This window comes from Macaca nemestrina, chromosome 3 (assembly GCF_043159975.1).
Source record: "Macaca nemestrina isolate mMacNem1 chromosome 3, mMacNem.hap1, whole genome shotgun sequence".
Taxonomy (NCBI): domain Eukaryota; kingdom Metazoa; phylum Chordata; class Mammalia; order Primates; family Cercopithecidae; genus Macaca; species Macaca nemestrina.
Window position 1 is genome coordinate 146,241,004 of NC_092127.1, and position 25,449 is coordinate 146,266,452.

General features: G+C 36.9%; 1 protein-coding gene across 14 annotated transcripts in view; it reads right to left on the bottom strand.

Annotated features, from left to right (window-relative positions):
* Positions 1–25,449, bottom strand: part of LOC105496870 (helicase, POLQ like) — a 48,772-nt gene that overhangs the window by 20,320 nt on the left and 3,003 nt on the right. For 10 of the 14 annotated variants that reach the window (XR_011621297.1, XR_011621298.1, XR_011621300.1 and 7 more), the window contains 11 exons: positions 21,781–21,959; positions 19,752–19,952; positions 18,931–19,003; positions 16,466–16,563; positions 14,281–14,379; positions 12,887–13,032; positions 10,182–10,421; positions 5,466–5,607; positions 5,001–5,105; positions 3,024–3,246; positions 1,441–1,598 (listed from right to left, as the gene is read on the bottom strand). Coding sequence is in view for 10 of the 14 variants with exons in the window: in XM_011767511.3 (XP_011765813.2) it covers positions 1,441–1,598; positions 3,024–3,246; positions 5,001–5,105; positions 5,466–5,607; positions 10,182–10,421; positions 12,887–13,032; positions 14,281–14,379; positions 16,466–16,563; positions 18,931–19,003; positions 19,752–19,952; positions 21,781–21,959 (1,664 nt within the window). In the remaining 4 variants the exon portion in view is untranslated. Of the gene's footprint in view, positions 1–1,440; positions 1,599–3,023; positions 3,247–5,000; positions 5,106–5,465; positions 5,608–10,181; positions 10,422–12,886; positions 13,033–14,280; positions 14,380–16,452; positions 16,564–18,930; positions 19,004–19,751; positions 19,953–21,780; positions 21,960–23,809; positions 24,027–25,449 lie in introns of those variants that run through there. The other 4 variants (XM_071093600.1, XM_011767516.3, XM_071093601.1 and 1 more) reach the window with 4 other exon arrangements.

Below are 25,449 nucleotides of genomic sequence, written 5' to 3' on the forward strand. Positions count from 1 at the left end.
AAGAGCAAATAGATGGAAACATAAAAAAATCCATCATGTGAACCAAATCCAGTATTTCTTTTGATATCACATTCTCATGATTCAGGACACAAAAAAACAAGATAAATATATTTGTAAATATTGCAAGTTTTAAAGTTGTATCATTAGAATATAACATACTCTAGAATTACTTAAAGGCATGGCCACAACTACTGGTTTCCATGGACTATGTGATTATGTTTAATAACGGATGGCTGAGGGGAAGGAGAAGGAAAGGTTTTGAGAGTAATTGCATTATATAGTACCACTTAAAAACAACTTCCTGAGTAATGTAAACTCAGCAAGTTGAGAAGAGATGAAGAAAAAAAAAAAACAAACAGTAATGATTTAAAAATATGACATTAAAAATAAAGTTAATTTCCTGCAATTAAAAGATGTACATTACCTCTGCCTAATAAATGTTTTTGTTTCTGTTTTTGCTTTTTTTTTGAGACAGTCTCATTCTGTCACCCAGGCTGGAGTGCAATGGTGTGATCTCAGCTTACTGCAACCTCCACCTCATGGGTTCAAGCCAATTCTCCTGCCTCAGCCTCCTGAGTAGCTGGGACTACTGGTGTGCAACACCATGGCCAGCTAATTTCTGTATTCTTTTAGTAGAGACGGGGTTTCACCGTGTTGGCCAGGCTGGTCTCGAACTCCATACCTCAAGTGATCCTCCCACCTTGGCCTCCCAAAGTACTGGGATTACAGTCATAAGCCACCACACCCAGCCCTAATGTACATTTATACAGCTAGCCTGTTCACAGTAAAATCATAATATACTGTATGTTACCACTTGGCTTTATAATAAGTATGGACAGTTCTACTTTGTGATGGGTTGTAAAATAAATATTCCTTTTCAGTTATTAATATCATTGGGTTTAATGTATTATCATACCTGGCTCTGACCGAGCTCTCATATAATTAAACTCTCAATCAGCGGAGATGGTTTTCACTGTTTTCTTTGCATTCTAGGCATTATAAAATGCAGTGATCATAACGTTAACTTTCTGTGGGGAAACAGGACCATCGATAATCCTTTTTTCTTAACCTTTATTTTTTCAATAACAAATATGTTTATATTTAAGAGAAAAGTAACATTTCAGTTAAACAAACCATAAATGCTGTTGCCAGATTACAATTTTTAAAAACTGAAAGAAAAAATATCCAATTCCAAATATATTTTAAGAGAGAAAAAAAGTGAATAATCACTTGATAAAAAGCATATAATAGGCCGGGCACAATGGCTTACACTTGTAATCCTAGCACTTTGGGAGGCCAACGTGGGAGGATCGCTTGAGCCTAGGAGTTTGAGACCAGCCTGGGCAACATGGCAAAGCCTCATCTCTACAAAACAAAACAAAACAGCATGTAATAACTAACAAACGAAGTAGCCTAAGTTGAAAAACGTTATATTCTCACCTGCCTGAAGTATATCATCCAATCAGGGTTACTCTGTGAAACCAGATCATAGGGGGTTGTTAGGTAGATTAGATGAAGAAGGCTTTCAAGCACAAGTCCTTCAAGACCTTTCTTCAAGTCTCTGTAGAGAATGTCACAATAAGCTAAATCTATAGTTCCTAAAAGAAAGATACAAATATTCAATCTTTCACAATTATCAGAGGGGCAAAGACATGGTTTTAAATAAAGTATTGTGTAGAAATTGCTTAAATATAGCAAAAAGTCTTCAAAATCTCTTATAACATCTTATTATATAACTATTTTGGAGGTCATTTTGATAGTACTCATCAACATTTAATATGTACATATCTTCTGATCCAACTATTTTGGGGACTCTAACCCAGAGAAACATTTCCATATGTACCCCAAAATATATAGAGATGTCCATGCAGCCTTGTTTATAACAAACAAAAAATCAGAAAGAATGCAAATGTCCATCAACATCGAATGGTTAAATAAATTATGGTACATCCACACTACAGATAACTACAGTATTAAAAGAAAAATGAGACAGGTTTAAAGAGATTCATCTGATAAGATGTTCATGATATTTTATACATGAGAAAAGCAATTTGGAAAAAAATATTTAAATGATGACTCCATTTGAAAAATACATGCATAAAAATATTTGGAAGAATACATATCAAACTGGTAGCAGTAGCTCCTGAGAGAATAGAAATGGGAGAGGAGTATGGCATTTTCCTTAGCATAATTCTGAGTTCTTAGGTTGTTTTTTTTTTTTTTTACCAGCAGACGTGTATTATTTTTCATTAAAAAAGAGCCTCAGCCTAGACAACATAGTGAAACCCCACCTCTACTAAAAAGACAAAAATTAGCCAGGCATGGTGGCATGCGCCTGTAGTCCCAGCTACTCGGGGGGCTGAGGTGGGAGAATCATTTGAGCCCAGGAGAGAGAGGTTGCAGTGAGCTGAGAGTGTGCCACTGCACTTCAGCCTTGGCAACAGAGCATGGTGTATGGTTGCTGGGGAGGGGAGCATGAAGGAGGGATGCCCACCTTATTCTCTATATACTTCTGTAGTACTTTAATTACTTATAATTCAAAACATTTTTCAACTTTTGAAAGTTGAAGTTGTTTATCAGCTTACAAAATAAGATTACTGCAATTAATATAAAATTATAAATGCAACTTAAAGAAAGTATAATTTTTTATTTTTTTATTTTTGAGACGGAGTCTCACTCTGTTGCTCAGGCTGGAGTGCACTAGCATGATCTCAGCTTAATGCAACCTCTGCCTCCCAGGTTCAAACGATTCCCATGCCTCAGCCTCCCGAGCAGCTGGGACTACAGGCATGTACCACTATGTCTGGCTAATTTTATTTTTGTATTTTAGTAGAGACAGGGTTTCACTATATTGGCCAGGCTGGTCTCAAACTCCTGACCTCAGGTGATCTGCCTGCCTCGGCCTCCCAGAGTGCTAAGATTACAGGCGTGAGCCACTCTGTCCAGCCTAAAGAAAGTAGAATTTAATTTTCATTTTTTCCAATGTGTTTCCTGTGATCAATAAGATTTAGGTAAACTCTTACCCTTAAATGAAGCTCGTCCCAACTTTGTAATATGAAAATTATATTGGACCTCCTCTTCAGACTTACAAATAGTGTCTTTTTGTAGGAGTCCTTTTTCTGTCAGGTATCTAAGTGATTCAACAGTTATTTCCCAAAGACTTTTTTCTTTCAATAAAATCTTTTGCTGAACACCAAAAAATGTACCATTCATGAAGTGATAGATGTCATCAAGATTCGTTGCAATCTGAAACAATTCAGGACGTCACTGGAGCATTTTCCTTAACTCAAGGCATCACCTTGAATGCATATTAATCAAGATGATAACTCATTTCCATACCTCAAAGCTATTTAAATAAAAAATTAGTATTAAATCTACACAGTTGCATATATAAATTGATAATAGCAATTTAAAATTAACAAAAAATATAGGGGGATGATAGTTAATATATTCATGCTTTTTATGAAAATATGTACACATTTTTCATTCCAAAACTCCTTTGAATAAGTCTTTAAATAATTTTTCACAATATCTCCAAAACTGTGCTATTTACTCCCCAACCAATTTTCACTAATTCTCACTCAGCCTCTTCCCTGCACTGCTTTCCACCCACCTGTGAAAACATCCTTTAGCTCTAAAAGTTGCATTAAAAAAAAAAAAAAGCATGGAAAATACAACAATTTCCACTAAAACAGGGTCAGACAATACTTTGCCTAAAATGTTACCTAAAAATAGTTGATCTCTACCTAATTTTGTCTCTCATATTCCTATCTCCATTTCTTGTTCTTTCACTGCCTTTTTCTCTCCCGCTGTTATTCGCTATTTACAACTTACAATGGCAATCATAAGGAATACTTAACCCTCCATTTAGTATTCAGATGTAGAGTTGGCTCTGAATTAGAATAATTTTTATTAGCCAATTTCAATGAAATCAGCATGTTATACTAAAATATAGTCAATCAATAAGTATCTTTCTCTCTCTTACAATTCTGATGCTATTTCAGCTGGAAAATTTAAGTCATAATTTCATGTTAAACCAATATAAGGGGTAAGAAAAATATTATGTGGCACAGACATTTTCTATTTCTTCTTCTCACTTTAATAAAAATCATTCTTAATATAGTATTCAATTAAGCTAAAATTATACTTTTAAGATATTTAAGAAGTGATACTTGGTTTTTGGATTATTAATGTACTTAGTTTTTGTACTATTTCCTACCTAAATGATTAGAGTTAACACTGGAAGAGTGCAGGAGGGCAGAGGAACCTTTACTTGATCCCTCTATTTACCATCATGTCATCTTTCTATCCCTCCCTGAGAAAGTTTTTGACATAGTAATTGAAACCCACTGGGCCAGCCTCTGCTTTTGGCTTCTCAAAGCCAGATCTCCACTGATGCCCCAACTTGTAAGTTCACCCACGCTCAGTCCAAAGTTAATTTCATCACCATATCCCAGGTTAAAGAACAAACAAACAAACAAAAACAGGCCAGGCGCAGTGGCTCATGCCTATAATCCTAGCACTTTGGGAAGCTAAGGTGGGAGGGCTGCTTGAGGTCAAGAGTTCAAGACCAATCTAACCAACATGGCAAGACCCCATTGCTAAGAAAAAAAAGCCAATTTCATTAATTCAAGTATTTATTAAGTGCCAACCACATGCCAAGCACTAGGATTCAGTAATCTTTTTTTTTTGAGATGGGGTCTTGCTGTGTTGCCCAGGTTGGTCTCAAACTCCTGGGCGCAAAGAATCCTCCTGTTTCAGCCTCCCAAAGTGGTGGGATTACAGGTGTGAGTCACCACACCTGACCATTCCATGATCTTTTCAAAATTATTTACCTTAATCACTGAAGTGGATGAGAAAACAAACAAAATTTAAAAAAAAAGATTAAATAAAAAATTAGTGTAAAATCTACGCAGCTGTACATATAAAGTTACTGCATAACTTTTTCACTTCGATTATCTCAGATAACAGTAATAAGACAAAAAAATTTAAAAAAATACCTTCAAACCAATCAAAGAGAGAAATAATGTTTGGATTCCCTTGGTGAATTCCTGAACAAGATGGCTGTAACAGTTTTCCAATGGTCTAGTTATTAACTCCAATACCTATAAAGGTCAAAGCAACACCATGCTTTGTGTTATTATTAAAAATAAATGGCATTTAATATAAATATTTTATACTTTACATAAATCTTGTGGAGCCAGAAGAAGACCAAAAAAATAAAGACAAAAGAATTTAACATCTGTCCTCATAAAAAAGGATGAGAAACAAATAGGAAAAATATTTTTTCATTGTCTGAAATATATACATTTTCAAACCACTCTTTCTAATTCTTAACCATATAGGAAAGAAAACATCATTTAAAGAAAATTAATAATTAATTTTTAAAAGATTATTTCATAAAAGGGCTAGACCAAAGACCAAGAAAAAGACAAAAACAACCAACCAACCAAACTGAGTATTACCTGTTGTTTGTCTTTTTCTTGCAGTATGAGGATACTCTCCCCAATAGTATCTATTCCAGCACGACCAGCTCTGCCAATCATCTGTTTATATTGATTCCTCTTTAAAAATTCCTTAGCAACATAGGGAGCTCTTAAAATAACTCTGTGGAATTAATAAAATTAATTAAAAGTAACACTACAATAAACAGCACCAATTTGAAAAATTCTTAATTTCATTATATATTTGTGATATTAAATTTAATGACATACTAACACAAAATAATAGGTAATTAGTGTTTATGAAGAATCTATGATTTCTTAGGTTTTTACATATATTATCTATAATTCTTACAAAACTCATAGTAATAATATACTTTTTAATTACATTTTTATAAAGGAGTTAAATGAAACTCAGTTAAGTGACTTAACCTAAACTAAAAAATCAGTAATTACCAGAGCTATCATTTGAACTCAAGTCTGCCTAGTTGCAATGCCTACGATCAATCTGTAGCAGTAGTCTTCAAAGTGTTTTGACTTTATACTTCATAAATAAAAAAAGTGACCATACACCATTAACCTATACATAACTATTTATGAATTCTTGTTATTTTGAACCATATAAAATTGCAGATTTCAGCTGGTTTTGACCTACAAAAATGGTGATTTCAGCCAGGCTCAGTGGCTTATGCCTGTAATCCCAGCACTTTGGAGGGCTGAGGTGGGAGGTTCGCTTGAGTCCAGGAGTTTGAGACCAGCTTGGGCAATACAGTGAGATGCAGTTTCTACCAAAACCAAAACAAAACAAAAAACTGGTTGGGCATGGTGGTGTGCCCCTGTAGTCCCAGCTACTTGGGAGGCTGAGGTGGGGGGATCACTTGAGCCAAGGAGGTTGAAGCTGTAGTGAGTCGTGATTACATCACTGCACTCTAGCCTGGGCAACAGAGTGGAACCCCATCTCTTAAAAAAAAAAAGCGTGATTTCAACTATGTTCATATATACAGAAGTCTATAGTCAGCTAGTCAGCTTTCCTATCCAAAGGGAAGAAAAAAAATCTATTGTTTACCTATACTAATCAACTTCCTCTTTATTTATAAATCTCAATATGCAGAAAAGATTACCAAATACTTGAAGAAAACTAATAACATAAAAGAAATATAACATGAATATACAGAATAAATGACCACAAAAACCAGATACTATAGGGAACAGAAGAGAACTTTTAAAAATCCTTCCCAGCACTTTGGGAGGCCGAGTCGGGCGGATCACGAGGTCAGGAGATCGAGACCATCCTGGCTAACACGGTGAAACCCCGTCTCTACTAAAAAATACAAAAAACTAGCTGGGCAAGGTGGCGGGCGCCTGTAGTCCCAGCTACTGGGGAGGCTGAGGCAGGAAAATGGCGTGAACTCGGGAGGCGGAACTTGCAGTGAGCTGAGATTCGGCCACTGCACTCCAGCCTGGGCGACAGAGCGAGACTCCATCTCAAAAAAAAAAAAAAAAAAAAATCCTAATTAGCATTCACAGAAAATTCCAAAGAGTATTATATCCACAATATAAGAGTAGACTTGGCTGGGCACGGTAGCTCACACCTGTAATCCCAGCACTTTGGGAGGCTGAGACGGGTGGATCACGAGGTCAAGAGATCGAGATCATCCTGGCCAACATGGTGAAATCCCGTTTCTACTAAAAATACAAAAATTAGCTGGGAGAGGTGGCGCACACCTGTAATCCCAGCTACTTGGGAGGTTGAGGCAGAAGAATCGCTTGAAGCCAGGAGGCGGAGGTTGCAGTGAGCTGAGATCATGCCACTGCACTCCAGCCTGGTGACAGAGTGAGACTTTGTCTCAAAAAATCCAAAAAAAAAAAAAAACAAACCAAGTAGACTATTACAAGGAAAGAACAAAAGAGAGTTCTTAGAAATAAAAAAATTAATTTAAAAATTCATAAAAAATTTGAAGGGCCGGGTGTGGTGGCTCACACCTGTAAATCTAGCACTTTGGGAGGCTGAGGTGGGTGGATCACCTGAGGTCAGGAGTGCGAGACCAGCCTGGTCAACATGGTGAAACCCTGTCTCCACTAAAAACACACAAATTAGCCAGGTGTGGTGGTGGGCACCAGTAATCCCAGCTGCTTGGGAGGCTGAGGCAGGAGAATCGCTTGAACCCAGGAGGTGGAAGTTACAGTAAGCCGAGACCGCACCACTGCACTCCAGCCTGGGCACCAAGCAACAGAGCGAGACTTTGTCTCAAAAAAAAAAAAAAAAAAGAAAGAAAAGAAAAAAGAAAATTATATTGAAGAATTGAATAATGAATGAGAATAGTTCATGGATACAGTTAAATACTGATTTTCTTTTTTTGAGACAAGGTCTCTCTGTCGCCCAGGGTGGAGTGCAGTGGTACAATCACAGCTAACTGCAGCCTCAATCTCCTGGGTTCAAGCAATCTTCCCACCTCAGCCTCTCGAGCAGCTGGGATCACAAGTGTATGCTACCATACCCGGCTAATTTTTTTAATTTTTTAATAGAGATGAGGTTCTTGCTATGTTGTTCAGGCTGGTCTCAAACTCCTGGGCTCAAGTGATCCTCCCACCTTTGCCTCCCAAAGTGCTGGGATTACAAAAACTGATTTTTTAATATGGAAGGTAAAGTTGAAAAAAATCACATGGCACAAACATGTGCTTACATTCTCACACACTATGAAAAATGTGTAAGAAAAGATATGAAAGCTGAATCTAAGAGGCCTCAATCCTGTCTAAGTGAAATTATAAAAGCAAGGAACAGAGATAATGGGAAGAAAAAGAAATAATCGAAAAAAATTACTCAAAGAGGAAAGGCAAAAAGCTTAGATTAAAAGTATCCACCCAAGTGCTAAGCCCTATGAATGAAAAGTAGTAATGTTGGGATTGTAAAGCCCTATGAATGAAAAGTAGTAATGTTGGGATTGTAAAATCAAACTTCCTGGGTTCAAACCTTGGCTTTAAAACTCATTTGTTGCATATAAAGTTGGGAAAGTTATTTAACTATTCAGTGCCTCAGTTTCCCCTTCTATAATAGGTATGTAATAAAATATGACCTTCCTCTCAGAGTTGTTGTGAAGCTTCCTGAAGTCAATGCATGTAAAGTTGTTACTACATGAAGGGGAGGGGAATGTAGTAACTACAACTATTATTATACACCATGAGGAAATTGGAAGGTTAAAGAGAAAAGTCTAAAAGCTTCTGGAAAAGCAAAACAGCAAATCCATGCAGAGACAAAAATGAGCAACATTGGCCTCTAGAAAATATGGAACAATATTTACAAAGTCCCTAAAGGAAAAAAATTGAATCTAGAATTCTTTTGCTAGTGAAGTGTGTGTTAAAGTGTGAGGCCAAAATACAGATATCTTCAACTATGCAGAGAGTCAAAATGTTTTACCCCAAAGCAGCATTCTAAAAAGGATTACTCAAGGAAGGCAAAATTAAAAAAAAAAAAAATCAGAGAAGAAAGATGTGGGATATAAGAGGCAGTGGTAAGCAAAAAACAAGTATGATTTACAGGCAAGTTTAAAGAATCACTATATAAGATGGAAGAAAATTTTAAAACCTGGCACTAAAATTCCAGGTAATTGCAACATTCATGGGGCAGAGTAGAACACATTAAGGACATGCTAAGCCTCTTGTTATGTTCAGGAGAGGATAGTTATTGATTAATTCTAAAGTAATAACAAATGTTTGATTACAACTTAAAATTTTAAGAGTAACCACTGGAATAACAGAAATAGGATATGTAACTTTCATTTTTTTATTCGATTGTCTGAAAAATGGAAAACTTAATCAGAGACAGAAATTGAAAATAAAAGAGTGGAAAAAGGTACATACTTGGCAAAAAAAAAATAAGTCCTGGTATTCAAAGCAAAATTATTAAATGAGCAAAATGAGTACTTATTGTATTGATAAAAGGTATAATTCAGCAATATTTGAAGTAAACCTTTGTATATCTAAATAGTTTTGAAATATAAAAAGTAATGACTTCTAGAAATGCAAAAAGGAGAAACTGACAACTACATAATTTAAGTAGGAAACTAACACACTTCTCTGAAATTGATAGACCAAGGAATCAAATATAGTAGGAAAATAGAGAAGCTGAAAACACAATGAACAACTGTGATCTCAATGAGATGTATAAAACTGCATATTCAACTGAAAATACATATTTTTTAAACACTCATGGAAAGTTTATAAAAGTTGATCATTTATTAGCAAAATACCCCAGGATCATAAACTATAAAGGGTATAAGTCAATTACACAGGCCCATACCTTTGGTAGTAACTGAAAACGTAATCAAGGGTCTGCTTTAAAATATATATATTAGACTCAAATTGCCTTATGGATCAGCTCTCCAAGATTTCAAGGAAATCTCTACGTTAAATAAACTCTTTCAGATTATAAAAAAGGTGAAACATTTGCCAACTATTTCTACACAACCAGATTAATAAACCCTAACATCAAAACCAGATATAAAGAGCATAAAAGGATGGAATTCTAAATCAAGAAATCTACTAACATTATTTTTCATCACATATTTCATTAAATATTCATTAAAATATTAAAGAAAATAAACCAACCAATCAACTCAGCATATGCTAAAAGAACATTTGGTAAATTCTCAGCCACTATGGAGAAAGCATAAAACAACAAAACTCCTTGCAAGCTAGAGATGGAAAAGTTCTGAGCCTGGTCAACATTTACTTATCTCTTACCTTCGAGCTGGTAGGTTGACACCTGCTGCTAGGGTAGATGTGCAGGTAAAAAGACAGAGCACTCCTGTGGAGTAGGCCTCCTCCAAGAGTTTCCTTTCATCACTTGTTAAGCCACTATGGTGATAGGCAACTCCAAATGGGATAGTGCGCTTTAAAACAGGACACAGGTTGCCATTGCCAATATTCTTCAAGTTCTTAATTACCTCACATTTTTCTTTCTCCTTGTGCTTCAGATATTCCCTATGAAAAAGATCTGTTAGAAATATGAACCCTTGATCTTTTAGTGACAAAATTCCTACCATTTTCATTTTAGTAGATGTTAATGTAAACATTCTTTAATGTACTATTTTCATTAAGTACATTAAATGTTCTTAGAATTTTGATTCTGACTTCATTAACTACTAGGCAGTCTCTCAATCTTTCTGTGGATTACAGAACCTTGTGAAAATCTTATCAAAACTAAGGAAAAGTGGGGTGCGATGGCTCACGCCTGTAATCCCAGCACTTTGGAAGGTGGAGGCAGAAGGATTGCTTGAGCCCAGGAGTTCGAGATCAGTGTGGGTAACGAAGTGAGACCACCTCCCAACAAAAAACAACAAAAATTAGCCAGGCACGGTGGTGCGTGCACCTGTAGTCCCAGGTTACAGGGGAGGATGAGGTGGGATGATTGCTTGAACCCAGGAGTTCGAGGTTGCAATGAGCTATGAACTTACCAGCCTGGGTGACAGAGCAAAGCCAAAGCCCTGTCCAAAAAAAAAAAAAAAAGGAAAAATACAACAATTTACATAAATATAACACTTTACATATAATTTCAGAGGGTTTGTGGATTTCCCGAAATTCATTCCTGTACTTCCTTTGAATCCATGGACACCAGGTTTAGACCTTTGCTCTGGATGTTATAGCTGTTTTTTCTTTATAATATATGTCTTTATAGGGAATAGTTTTTTTAAGACATAAATTTTCTTCTCTGAAGATGGAAACATATATATTATTAAATCATACTTCTATGGTAAAACACTGTCTAAACACTAGCACTTTAGAAACTTCATTCATATCCTGCAATGTTTCCATCACTTAGCCAGTGTCTCCATCTTACTACCTTGAATTATTCTAAGAAAATGAATGATTTACTGAGAATACTTTTTTCAATAATTTAATGTCCTTAAGCTTTTATAATCAAAATCGTTGTAAAAGCAGACTGTTACCAAAATGAATGACTCCTTCCTGTTATCCCAAACAATTTTATCTTTTGCTATTCAATAAATTTAAGTCTATCTTAGACCAATCCATGACAGTAGGATTGAAAGAGGAGGTAGAGGTTGACAAGATTAGCATTCAGGTTAATAGACTATGAATAGTGATACAGCATTAGCTAAGGAGATGAAAGAAATTTCAGAAGATGATAAAACCACACATGAGACAAACAGGTGCATAAAAAACTGAACTGTTAGTACTTAAAGTAACTTCATACTTATCTCTATGAATATGACAGAGCCAATATTAAGACACTACAAAATTACAAGCCAACACATTTCTTACTCAGGAAATTATATCCAAATGTCCATACAACTTAAGTGTGAAGTTTACTAAGAAAACAAAGGCAGGCCAGGTACAGTGGCTCACGCCAGTAATTCCAGCACTTTGGGAGACTATGGGGGGCGGATTGCTTGAGCTCAGGAGTTCAAAACCAGCCTGGGCAACATGGTGAAATGCTATCTCTACCAAAATTACAAAAAATTAGTTGGGAGTAGTGGTGTGTGCCTGTAGTCCCAGCTACTTGGGAGGCTGAGGTGGGAGGATCACTTGAGCCCAGGAAATGGAGGCTGCAGTGAGCTGTGTTTGTGTCACTGCATTCTAGCATAGGTGACAGAGTGAAACTCTGTCTCAGGAAAAAAAAAAAAAGGAAAAGAAAAAAAAAAGGCAATGGAAGATACAATTCATCTCCACAGTGGTAAACAGCGATTAGTCCTTTGACTGACTAAACCAGTGGTTCCTGTCTTTGGCTATATGTTGGACTTGCCTGGGGAGCTTTACAAAATGATATCTGGGTATCACTCCCAGAAATTCTGATTTATCTAAGATGTAGCCTGGGCTTTGGAATTTTTAAAAGCCTCCATGATGATTCACTATGCAGCCAAGGTTTTGAACCTCTGACCTAAGCCATTATATTACTTAACATTCTCTTACATGTTACCTTAGAGTTTTCTTTTTCTTTCTTTTTTTTTTTTTTTGATGGAGTCTTGCTCTGTCACACAGGCTGGAGTGTAGTGGTGCGATCTCAGCTCACCGCCTGCCAGGTTCAAGAGATTTTCATGCCTCGGCCTCCCCAATAGCTGGGATTACACGTGCAAGGCACCGCACCCAACTAATTTTTTGTATTTTTAGTAGAGACGGGGTTTCATTATGTTGGCCAGGCTGGTCTTGAACTCCTGACCTCAAGTGATCCGCCCGCCTCAACCTCCCAAAGTGCTGGGATTACAGGCATGAGCCACGGCACCCAGCTACCTTAGAACCCATTTCTCTGGCTATTTCACATGTGATTTTCACAGTTAAAATTTCTTTCTTCAAGGTCAAGGCCTTTAGTATACTGTAACAACTCAATATGATGTTTTGCGAGGCATAATTAGTGTTTGCCCAATCAACATAATACACAGTCTGTAATTCATAATAAAAATAAAACAGGATATTAAAAAAAATTAACATACTTGCTTAAAAATTTGCATATCATTTCTGCTACATTTTCACAGTTCTTCTTACTAGGACAAAAAACTAAGCAGGAATAATTGGGAATAACTTCTGTAACCAATGCTACCAAGTGATCAGGATCCATCTTTTTTAGGGTATCAGAATACTGCAAAACAACAGGATGTAGGAACAAGGTGGTTAGTAAACATGAAACCCTGTCAATTTTTTACCAGTGTGATTTGAAGGTAAATAAACCATCTATAATTCTAAACTTCTAATTTAATAATCTGATCATTTAAAAGATGAAATCTATATTAAGAATCAAAATGTTCAATCTCACTTTTTTTTTAGGTTATTATGATTTTCTTAGGTCTAGTTAGTCTAAAAAAACTAGAATTAAAGAAGTGAATTAAAGAAAATTAAAGAAGTGAAAATAGTTAGTTATTAATAGCCTCACTACATGCCCATCTCCATCACAGCAGAACAAAAAGTCCCACAGAGAGAAACACAAATTGGTCCTAATAATAGCCTGTTTTCAAAAACACAGATTCAATCATACTATTGAATTATAACAATTTTTGTAGTGACACCAGGAACACAAAGAACATGAAGAAAAAATGTGAAGTTATTTAAAATCTGTTTCTTCAACTTTACTAAAAACTAATGAAGACATAGCTTTAGAATAACATACCTTCAGAGAATTCTAAAACTACTATATAATCTCTTCTTCCCCTTTGTAATATCCTTCATATAAGTCATAAAACACTAAAATTTACATAGTAGACATTAACATTTTAATACACCAATATCTGAACCACATGGTCCATAAATTATTCTTCTGTTGTTGTTAAATGAATAAGCATTTACAGAAGAGGTTTCCAAATTTTCTTGGTTCACAGCCCCAATGCCAAAAGAAATACTTAACAGTTTTGTTAATTAAATAGTGAGGTCCAAACAACTTAATAAATATGTAGTTCATCACAACTTAGTAGCTGTTAGAATAAATAATACATATCAGTTGAATGAAAAAATATTTTTATTTCATTTTTAAATAACCACAACAGCTCACTAATGGGATGTGTGCACAACTTGGTACTGTCTTTCAAACTCTGGAATAAGACTGGACACAGCTACTCTTTTCTGTTCCAGATTGATTGTCACACAGTACTTACAGCAACCGCAAAAATCCCAACTTCACAAAGATATGATGTCATAGAAAAGAATATGGTGTGATCTAATGTTAAAATTGGAAATGAGCTATCTTGAACTGGTAGTCTGCATGGTGTCCAACAAATGTCAAGCATCAGCTGTGTCTTGCAAGAATCTAAACTATTCTACGGAACCCACTGGAAACTTCTGTGGTGCCCCAGACACAAAGTCTGGTAACCTGGAATTTAAAGGTTATCAACGTTACCTTATAATTAAGGAGGCGTGAAAAAGTCATGCCATTCTCAGCTTTGCTGTCAATTTCATATATTGTATCATTTATTTTCAGATATTCTTTTAATTCAACCTTGAATTAAAAGGACATTTGCAATTAATACCACATATAAATTCCTCTTTCCAGAGTTTTAAATGTTATAAAATAGGTTAAAAAAGGACAGCTATAAAAGATTTTAGCTTTTCTAAGATATATAAAACATGCTTCAACTTAAAAGTTCTTGCTTTAGCATTTCTTGTTCTTCTTCTTTTTTGGTCTCTTTTTCCCTTTAAATCAAAATAGGATCAATATCCTTGAAGAAATATGTTTGAATTAAGTAAACATCATATCCAAAAAGAAACCACACACTTCTGTATTTGTCACGAAAAGTGTCAGTCTTGGTGTTCTTATCTTTTACTAAGGTGTTACCTGTCTTATGTCTCAAGATCTAAAACTTCGTCTTTTTTCTTTTTTTCTTTTGAGACAGTCTCACTCTATCACCCAGGCTGGAGTACAGTAGCATGATCACAGCCCACTGCAGCCTCAACCTCCAGGGCTCACGCTATCCTCCCACAGCCTCCCGAGTAGCTCGGATGACAGGCATGCACTACCACACCAGGCTAATTTTTATAGAGATAGGGTGCCTCTATGTTACTCAGGCGGGTCTTGAACTCCTGGGCTTGAGCAATCCTCACACCACAGCCTTTCAAAGTGCAAGGATTACTTATTACTCATCAGTTTTAATTCTAAAATCAGTTTTAATTCTAAATACCACCACATCATTTTCAGTATTTGTAGACAAAAACAGTTTGTAAACACAGCTCATTGCATTTTATTAATAACAATAACAATGTCTAATGTGGCAATTAAGTTCAAAAAATCTCTCTCGAAAATGTTCATATCTGGTACAAATGTAAAAACACCTTTTTTTTCTTTTTGTTTTTTGGAGATAAAACTTTTTCACTCTGTAGTCCAGGCTGGGGTGTTGTGGCACAAACACAACTTACTGTATCCTCGACCTTCTGGGCTCAAGTGATCCTCCCACCTCAGCATCTCAAGTAGCTAGGACTATATGTGAGCACTACTATTCCCTAATTTTTTTTTTTCTCTGTCGCAAGGCTGGAGTGCAGTGGCGCAATCTTGGCTCACTGCAACCTCCACCCCACTAGGTTCAAGCGATTCTCCTGCCTCACTCTCCCAAGTAGCTGGGACTACAGGCATGCGCCACCATGCCCAGCTAATTTTTGTACTTTTTAGTAGAGACGGGGTTTCACCATGTTGGCCAGGATGGTCTCAATCTCTTGACCTCATGATCCGCCTGCCTTGGCCTCCCAAAGTACTGGGATTACAGGTGTGAGCCACTGCACCCAACTGCCCTAATTTTTTAATTTTTTGTAGAGATGGGAGTCTTGCCATGTTGCCCAGATTGGTCTTAAAACTCCTGGACTCAAGCAATCCTCCTGCCCCTGCCTCTTTAAGTGTTGGCATTGCAGGTCTGAGCCACTGCACCCGGCTAAAACATCAAATTTCAAATTAAAATTTGGCAATTAAAAAAAATTATTTTCTGAAAACCGACTTAGACACTGAAAACCTATTTAGATACAAAACATACACATTAGTACTGCACACAAATATATACACATTACAAGCTATTTTCAAATAACTACAAATTACATTTGTTTACTTTCTTCGAGCATTTTGAGAATGCTGCTATTGAGGAGTTTACACGTAAATCCATGTGAAGCCTTTACTTTTAAAAAAAGTATTATAACTACTAACATATAAATATTTTAAAATATTTAAATTTTAAGATAAATTTTTTAATGTGCCAATAACTCAAAACATGTCTCACTAAAATTTTGCCAAATAAAAAAATGTAGTTTAAAGAATAAGGAGTGAAAAAATAAAATGGGGGTCTGGGAAAACTCATTCAATGAATGTTCACTGAGGGCCTGTGGGCCAGGCTATAGATACATTAGTGACCCAACCCAAGATCCCTGACCTAGACACAAACTCTTAAATTCTCTATACACAACCTCTTATTGGTATATCGTCATGGTAAGTAAAATATGCCCCTTTGGTACTCTATAGAATTATTTAAATCCTATGTTTACTACTTTCATTTCTAAGTTAGATGAATACAAAACAAATCAATACAGTGCAAACCTTAGGTACATACTGGTCTAAATTGACTGGTATAATATTCTGCTTGAAGAAACTTTTGTAGGTCTTCAACATTGTTTAATGTTGCACTCATACCAATAATTTGAGTTGTTCCTAAAACACAAACAAACAAAAGCCAAAGTGTTAAGGAAAATATATTATGTAATATATCATAAAGTAATTTTAGCAAATCTTTTGTGCTCTGAATTCTTCCTGAGTGATTTAGGAAAGGGGTGGGAGAAGTAAGTAAGAAAAATACAAATAGCTGGGTGCCAACTTTGGGAGGCTGAGCTGGGAAGATCGCTTGAGGCCAGGACTTCAACACTAGCCTGGGCAACACAGTAAGACCTCATCTCAACAAAAAACTTAAAAATTACCTCGGCATGGTAGTGCACATCTGTAGTCCCAGCTACTTACGAGACTGAGGTAGGAGGATTGCTTGAGCCCAGGAGGTCAAGGCTGCAGTGAGCCATGATCGTGTCACTGCACTGCAGCTTGGGCAACAGTGAGACCTGACCTCTTAAAAAAAGAAAACTACAAATATATTACCAGAGTATTAATCTGGCATTTGAAGAATGAAATTTTTCAGGTATCCTGAAAGTTACTACTTAGAAGTTTATCGAGTTTTAAACTTCGCAAGAAGTAGGATATTAAGGCTTCTAAACAATAATAATGAGTATAAATTTGCTTTTAACTGTCTATCTGGATCCCCTTTACGAAAAGCATGATATGTTCCACAGGTATGGCTATAGACAGACGTACAGTTAGTAGGATAGAGGGCTAAATGAGTCTCCAACTCTTGGCCCATGAAAAGTCCTTTATGAGATCTTGCTATCAAGCTAACTTTTAATTTTATTTATTTATTTATTTATTGAGACAGAGTCTTGCTCTGTTGCCCAGGCTGGAGTGCAGTGGCAGGATCTCGGCTCACTGCAACCTCCACCTCCTGGGTTCAAGCGATTCTCCTGCCCCAGCCTCCCGAGTAGCTGGGACTACAGTTTTTGGTGATGCTATTGCTTTAAATAAAGGTGGAGTGAAGCTTATGAAGCCATATGACATCCTGGGCAATATAAAATGGATATTTTCTATAGACTTAGCTATTGAATGAACACCCAAATAGGCCTTCTTTGCAAATGTTTCTTCATTGCTCCTATGTCTTGAAATAGTCATTCAAGAAACTGGCTGAAAGAGAAATAATTGGGAATATCCTTCTCATTCCATAAGGATAGACTATGAAGCTGAAGAGGTGGGCATGGGGCCAAATCAAGAAAGGCTGTACTAAGAAATTAGGGATTTATGCAGAAAGCAAAGGGAAGCTATTAAAGAATGGTAAACAGTAAAATAAACTAATAGGATTTATATTTTGGGAAAGATCATTCTACTTGCGCTAAAGAAAGATGGATTTGGTGGATGAAGGGCAGTGGGTAGACAGAAGAACTTGGTGATTTCTGTGGCAATTCAGGTAGAAAGGATGAGGTACTGAACTAAAGACTTAGTGGTAATGAGGGATAGGAGAGAGAGAGAAGTAAAAATATATTTATGAGGTAAACCAGATAGGATTTGGTTGCTGATAGAATATGTAGGATCCTGGCTTGGCTGGCTGGAGAGTGGTGGTTGAGAATTCAGGCTGAAGAATGGCTTTGAAGGCAATGAGTTGGGCTCAGACTAAGCCTTAGTTAGGCTTAGTTGTTCATAGAATAGTCAAATAGGAATGCCCTAAAATACAGGCTTGATGAAAGCAGGGACTGTTTTATTCATTGCTGTATCCCTAGCACTTAAAATAGTGCCTAGCACACAGTAGGTGATCAATATTTTTTTGAATGAACAATTACAAAATGCTATAACCTGCTTAAATATTATTGCTGTTGAAATTTTTTAAATACTTTTTAAGATTTGACCTTTATAGTTAAATTTTCCATATATATGGTAAATATTGCAATAGCATATCAATAGTAGGTTATGACATTTAGAATAAATTTTTCATATACTTTAAAGACTACTTGATGCTGTAAAATAGCTCCTTAAAGTGACCTATTTAAGTGTAGTGCTTTATAATATTATTATTATATTTATATTATATATATTACTATGGTGGTGATGAAGATAGCCACAGTAGCAGCAGCAAACCCTTACTGAATGCAGTGTGCTAAGCACTGCTGAATGCAATACATGTGTTAACTCACACAATCCTTACAACAATTCCATCAGGCTGGTACCATTATTATCCTTGTTTTAGAAACACAGGGGTTGAGAGATGTGCCTGGGCACACATAGCTGTTAAGTGGCAGATAATAATAGAGGACTTCTTCAAATACCAATTTCATTTACCTTCAAAATTCTATTCATTAGAAATTTTAAAACAAAGGCAAAAAACTTAAGTATCTTGCTTTAGGTTACATAATGCAGCCAGTGATACAATTAAGTGTTTTATAAGTCTCTTGATTATAAATCAATTCATGACCTCATTTAAAAAACACTTACTGCTAGTGTAGAGGATTTTTGCTAGGGTCATTTCCAGTGTAGCTCCACGGCTTCCTTCACCAATCATGTGCAACTTCGAGATTTTTTAAAAAAAGGCAGAGAAGTAAATCTTCATATAATGCTCATATAAAACATGCATATATTCATATAAAATTTGTTTGTAAAGAGTTGCTTATAACTCTCAAGTATTTTGAATATAACAACTATAATACATGTATATTATTTCACTGGTATTTAGGATAATGAGCTTTTTGTACAAAATCCTTATAAATCTGGGATTCATAAGTACTATTAAAAAATTTTTTTTTTTGAAATGGAGTTTGGCTCTTGACCCCCAGGCTGGAGTGCAATGGTGCGATCTTGGCTCACTGCAATATCCACCTCCTGGGTTAAAGTGATTCTGCTGCCTCAGCCTCCCGAGTGGCTGGGATTACAGGCGCCCACCACCACGCCCAGCTAATTTTTGTATTTTTAGTAGAGACAGGGTTTCATCTGTTGGCCAGGCTGGTCTTGAACTCCTGACCTCAAGTGATTCACCTGCCTCGGCCTCCCAAAGTGCTAGGATTACAGGTGTGAGCCACCACGCCTGGCCTATAAAATTTTATACTACACATATACGTGTTCACACTTTAAGAAACACTTGACACAAAACCAAATTTAAGATTATCAAGCATAGAATGTCTTCACCTATATTGTCTATATGTTAAAATAAATTTATTTTTATAGAGGTTCTAAGGTACTAAGCAGATCCACACAATAACCAGAATAATAAATATTTAGTATAAAAAAAATGTTGACAAATTACAAAAGTATTAACCAACCTCGTCTACAACAACCAGACCCAGACTGTCAATTCTTCCAGTTTCAATCAACGAGTTCACCAAGCTATGTCCTTTTTCAATAGTGGCAATATATAGTGATTTCTTTTCCCTTCTTTTAGTTGGAGGAAATCTTCCTTTGCTTCCAGCATATTCTTCAACAAAGAAACCGAGTTCTACACCAAAACTTGACAAACCTGAAATCTAGAATATTAGTTACAATAAAGAAAAACAGGCCAGGCATTGTGGCCAATGCCTGTAATCCCAGTGCCTTGGGAGGCTGAGGCAGGAAGATCAGTTGAGCCCAGGAGGGTGAGACCAGCCTGGGCAACACAGTGAGACCTCATCTCTATAAAAAATAAAAAATTAGCTGGCCGTTGTGGCGCAGGCCTGTAGTCTCAGCTACTCGGGAAGCTGAGGTGGGAGGATTCCTTGAGCCCAAGGAATTGAGGCTGCAGTAAGCCTTGGTCATGCCACTGCACTCCAGCCTGGGCGACAGAGCAAGACCCTGACTCAAAAATAAATAAATAAATAAATAAATAAATAAATAAATAAATAAATAAAACCAAAAAACACATATAAAAACTCCATTAGATGTTCATGGGGTTCAAAAAAGCTTGTAGTGTTTAATACCCATCAAGTAGTGTTTAATACCCATCAACAGGAACAAGGTCACAGGTAACACATACATAAGAAATGATGTAATGTCTTGATCTTTGTAAAACAAATGCAACTTCTAAAATACACATGAAAATAAATTTCAACTGTCTCCTTTGATGTCAAAAAGCATCAGGGGCATGGTGGCTCATGCCTGTAATCTCAGCATTTTAGGAGGCTGAGGCAGGTGGATCACTTGAGGTCAGGCGTTTTAGATCAGCCTGGCTAACATGGTGAGACACCATCTCTACTAAAAATACAAAAATTAGCCGGGTGTGGTGGCGTGTGCCTGCGATTCTGGCTACTGGGTGGGGGGTGGGGCATGAGAATTGCTTGAGCCTGGGAGGCAGAGGTTGCAGTGAGCTGAGATTACGCCATTGTACTCCAGCCTGGGCGACAGAGCAAGACTCTGTCAAAAAAAAAAAAAAAAAAGGATCAGAATAACTCATTTTAATAATAGTTTCTGCTTGAAAAAGCAAGGAAAGGCCAGGCACAGTGGCTCACACCTGTAATGCCAGCACTTTGGGAGGCCAGAGTGGGAGGATCAATTCAGGTCAGAAGTTCGAGACCAGCCCATCCAACATGATGAAACCCCATCTCTACTAAAAATACAAAAAGTAGCCCGGTGCGGTGGCGCACGTCTGCAATCCCAGCTACTTGGGAGGCTGAGGCAGGAGAATCACTTGAACCCAAGAGGCAGAGGTTACAGTGAGCAGAGATTGTGCCACTGTACTCCAGCCTGGGCAACAGAGGGAGACTCCATCTCAAAAAAGAAAAAGCAGGGTAAATAGTAACAGAACATTTAAGATGATGTTTAATCCAATAGTTCAGAAAATGTAAAACTTTCAGCAACAGGTAATTAGTATTTGAAGAGATTTTAAGTAGTGTATACTACTTTTATATATCCTAAAAATATTAATTCTCCATCAAGAGATACTTCTCACCGGGCGCAGTGGCTCATGCCTGTAATCCTAGCACTTTGGGAGGCTGAGGTGGGCGGATCACTGGAGATGAGGAGTTTGAGACCAGCCTGGCCAACATGGTGAAACCCCATCTGTACTAAAAATACAAAAATTAGCTGGGCATGGTGGCACAGGCCTGTAATCCCAGCTACTCGGGAGGCTGAGGCAGGAGAATTGCTTGAACCTGGGAGGCAGAGGTTGCAATGAGCCAAGATTGTGCCACTGCACTCCAGCCTGGGTGACACAGCAAGACTCCATCTCAAAAAATAAATAAATAAATAAAATTTTTTAAAAAGAGGTACTTCCCAACAATACAAAGTTACTACATTTAGGCTAGTTTTCAGATCTTAATGTCAAAGTATTAGCAAATAACATGTTTTAAAACACACACGCGCGTGCACACACACACACACCTTTTCTTGGACAATTGCCACATATGGAAGAATCATTAAAACATCTTTCCGACAGCAAAGCAGTTCTTGTAGCATTAAAATCTCAGCCACAAGGGTTTTTCCACCACTTGTTGGCAATGAATATATTAAATTTTTTCTTTCTTGCACAGAATTCAATGTTAAACAAGTATGTTGCCATTCTGTGGAATTAAAAAAAAAAAAAAGGCATTATTTTCTCCTTCCAAACTTTGAAACTCAAAAGTTTTCTAAGAAAAAAATCAAATCCCTTCCTGTGGGGCAATCTTCTCATAAAGATAAATGTAATTATAACCAATGGCACATGTCAAAAATCCCAAATGTGCAAGTAGTACAGCCAGTGAACCTAGTTCAGGCCTAGGCAACAAGGTGGGCAACCAGTCCATTTATTCACCAGCTGCAGACGTGGGTCCAATATTACAGCAGGGCAGGTAGCAGCCTCGTGGACAAGGAGTGCCATCTGGGATATCAGAGGAACAAACGGACAGTACAAGGACCTATGTGAATTCTAATGTCTTCCTCTTATGTTCTGCAAGGAGATTATGTAAGCTTCCCTTCCTCATTCAGCCAAAAGCCACCTCAGAGAAGTAGGGGGAGGAGGGAAACAAACCTATCAGGTTTTACACAAACCAATAAAAACTTTAGCTCTCATGGAGACCTGAATTTTGAATGGGTCCAAACCATTTTAAATGGTTAAGACTGTTTAAACCGCAAAAGACTAGAATTATTAACTGGCACGTCTAGGATTCCCACAACTAGGCAAGGCAGGATTCATGAAAATAGATCAGATCCAAGATATTATGTAAAAACTAGTATTAATTACTCTGTACGATAATTTGACAATAAAAATCATCAAAAGTCTTTTAAAATGTGCTTCAGTGTTTTATCACTAGAAAAATGAGCAAAAAATTTAAGACATCTCACAGCAGATGGCAAATGGCCAATAAATAGATGGTCAATAAGCAGCAGAAATGCAAATGGCCAATAAATACATGAGAAGATGCTCAACTGTTCTCTACTGGGTTGGCAAAATTAATTTTTAAAATAAAAAACAAATAACTACCAAAAAAGAAAAAGCCTCACACATGTAAAATCCAGAGCTGACTAACGTGGGGGAAAACAGCCATTCTCATGTATGGTTGTGAGAACATAAACTGCTAGAATCCTTGTGGAAAGTAACCTCGTATAAAAAATAGAACTGCACATTGCCTTTGATCTGGCAGTATTACTTTTGGGATTCTACATCTACAGAACGGAAGCCAAAGCATATAAAGATTATTTGCAGGATGTTCACACAGCATTGTTGGTAGGTGACAAAGTGCCATGGTGGCGGGGGTAAAGGCTGAATAAATTATTGTATAATCATCCAATGTGATTCCCTGCAGTTTAAAAATGAATACTAGATGGATCTATGTATGTTCAATATACAGGTAAGTATATATATATATAAAAAAAAGCAGATCATTGGCCCGGAGTGGTGGATCACGTCTGTAATTCCAGCACTTTGGGAGCCAAAGGCAGGAGGATCACTTGCAACTAGGATTTCAAGATGAGCCCATCTCTATCAAAAAAAAAAAAAAAAAAAGAAAGTTATATCTGAAAGACAGTTAAAAGTGACTTTAACTTACTGTGCTTTTGGGTGATTCCCAAATACTACAAGTGACTGTGAATATGTTTTCTTCAAAAATATTTCAAAAATACTTAAATTTAATATTGAATAAATATTGAAAAATACTTCAGATTGGTATCACCCTAATTATCAAATTAGATGTTTATGCCAAAATATAATGTAACCATAGCCACATTTTATCCAATTCAGATTTTTAAGTATAACATGACAAAATAATATTTATGAATATAATCTTCACATCAAAAAAATAAATTAGCCAAGTACAATGGCTCATAATTCCAACCCTTTGGGAGGCTGAGAGGAGTTCAGGGCCAGCCTAGGCAACAAAATGATACCCTATCTCTACAAAATACAAAAAAATTAGCCGGCTAGGGTGGCACATGCCTATAGTCCCCACAACTTGGGAGGCTGAAGTGGGAGGATTGCTTGAGCCTGGGAGGTTGACGCTGTAGTGAGCCATGATCATAGACTGCGAGGCCATACTCCTAGAGGTTCTGATGCAGTAGGTCTGGGGAAGTGTCTGAGAACACGCGCTTCAACAAATTTCCAGGTGACGTTGATGCTGCAGTCCAGGAACCACACTTGAGAACCACTGCTTTAGCTTAATAAAAAGTAGCACATGTATTTATGCTTTAATCTGTCATGTTATTAAGCCAGATTTAAAGGTAAAAAGATTTTAAAAGTTGTTATTTACTGAAGTTCTTACTTAGAAGCTACCAATATAATTTCTGACAATCATTACCAGCATCTAATTTGGCATGTCCTTAACACAGCCTCTAACTTGCAAAAAAATTTATCCCTTTTTATAGACAAGGAACTAGGCCCAGAGTGCTAAAGTTGCATTGTTAAGTGACAACCCCCAGCAGCTAAGAACCTACCAGAGTGTACCAGGCACAGTGCTAGTTAAGAAAAAGGTAAGTTAGATAGAGCCCTGTCCTCAGGGTGTTCATTCTGGCAGACTAAACAAAAAGCAAGGTGCTAGGAGAAAAGCAGAGAGAAGAAAGTTAACATCTACTTCCAGGGTAATACACACCATTAGCTCTTAAACCATGAACCTCACAATTTAGATTTTTGTAGAGTCTTTTATCAGACTTTGTTTCCTGTAGCTCTGCTCCAACCTGACTGTCTTCTCCCTAAGAACCCAAGTTTTCATATCATTCAAAAGATCCTAACAGGAGTTCCATAAAACTCATGAAGTGGAAGGCTGATGGGCTGACTTTCCAGTATGGCAGCAACTGTCCCTTATTTGTCTAAAATGACACGTTTCTGAAATATATGCAAGGACCCTGGATTTTTTAAAAACAAGATACCTTCTTAATAGTACTGTTTCTTTGCACTTAAAACAAGCCTGTCCAACCCACAGCCCTCATGAGGCCCAGAATGGCTTTGAATGTGGCCCAACTCAAATTTGTAAACTTTTGTAAAACATTATGAGATTTTATTTTTCCAATTTTTTTTCTTAGCTCATCAGCTATCGTTAGTGTATTTTACTGTGGCTCAAGACAATACTTTTTCCAATGTGGCCCAAGGAAGCCAAAAGATTGGACATCGCTGACTTAAAACTTAATTGCAGCTGTCTTTAACGATGTCTAGTTTTGGGAGAGGCAGCACAAGGCAGAGCATCTGGGTGGTGGTGGGGTTGTGCCCGTGGAGAGAGGTGGCTGCGGCTGCTGGTGAGGGGGGAATGATGTTTGGTTTAATCAACAGTATTACTAATATGGATTTCTTTCACTCAAGACATGTGAGTATCCAAGACATACTGCAACAGCTAAGTTTTGGTAGAGAAGACAGAGCCAGCCAAGGAAATACAAGCTAAGAAAACTGAGGATCTACTAGACAATCAGAGTCAAAAAACAGGAGTGGTTGTAAGGACATCCAGAAACAATTTCACGAAGGGTGTAGTCAACAGCGTCAGGTAAGTTATTGAGAAGTCAGGTAAGGTAAACATTAAAAGTAACACGTCTTAGTCATCAGATCTTAAGTGAGAGCACAGAACCCAGAATTAGAGTGGGGTAATTTACTAA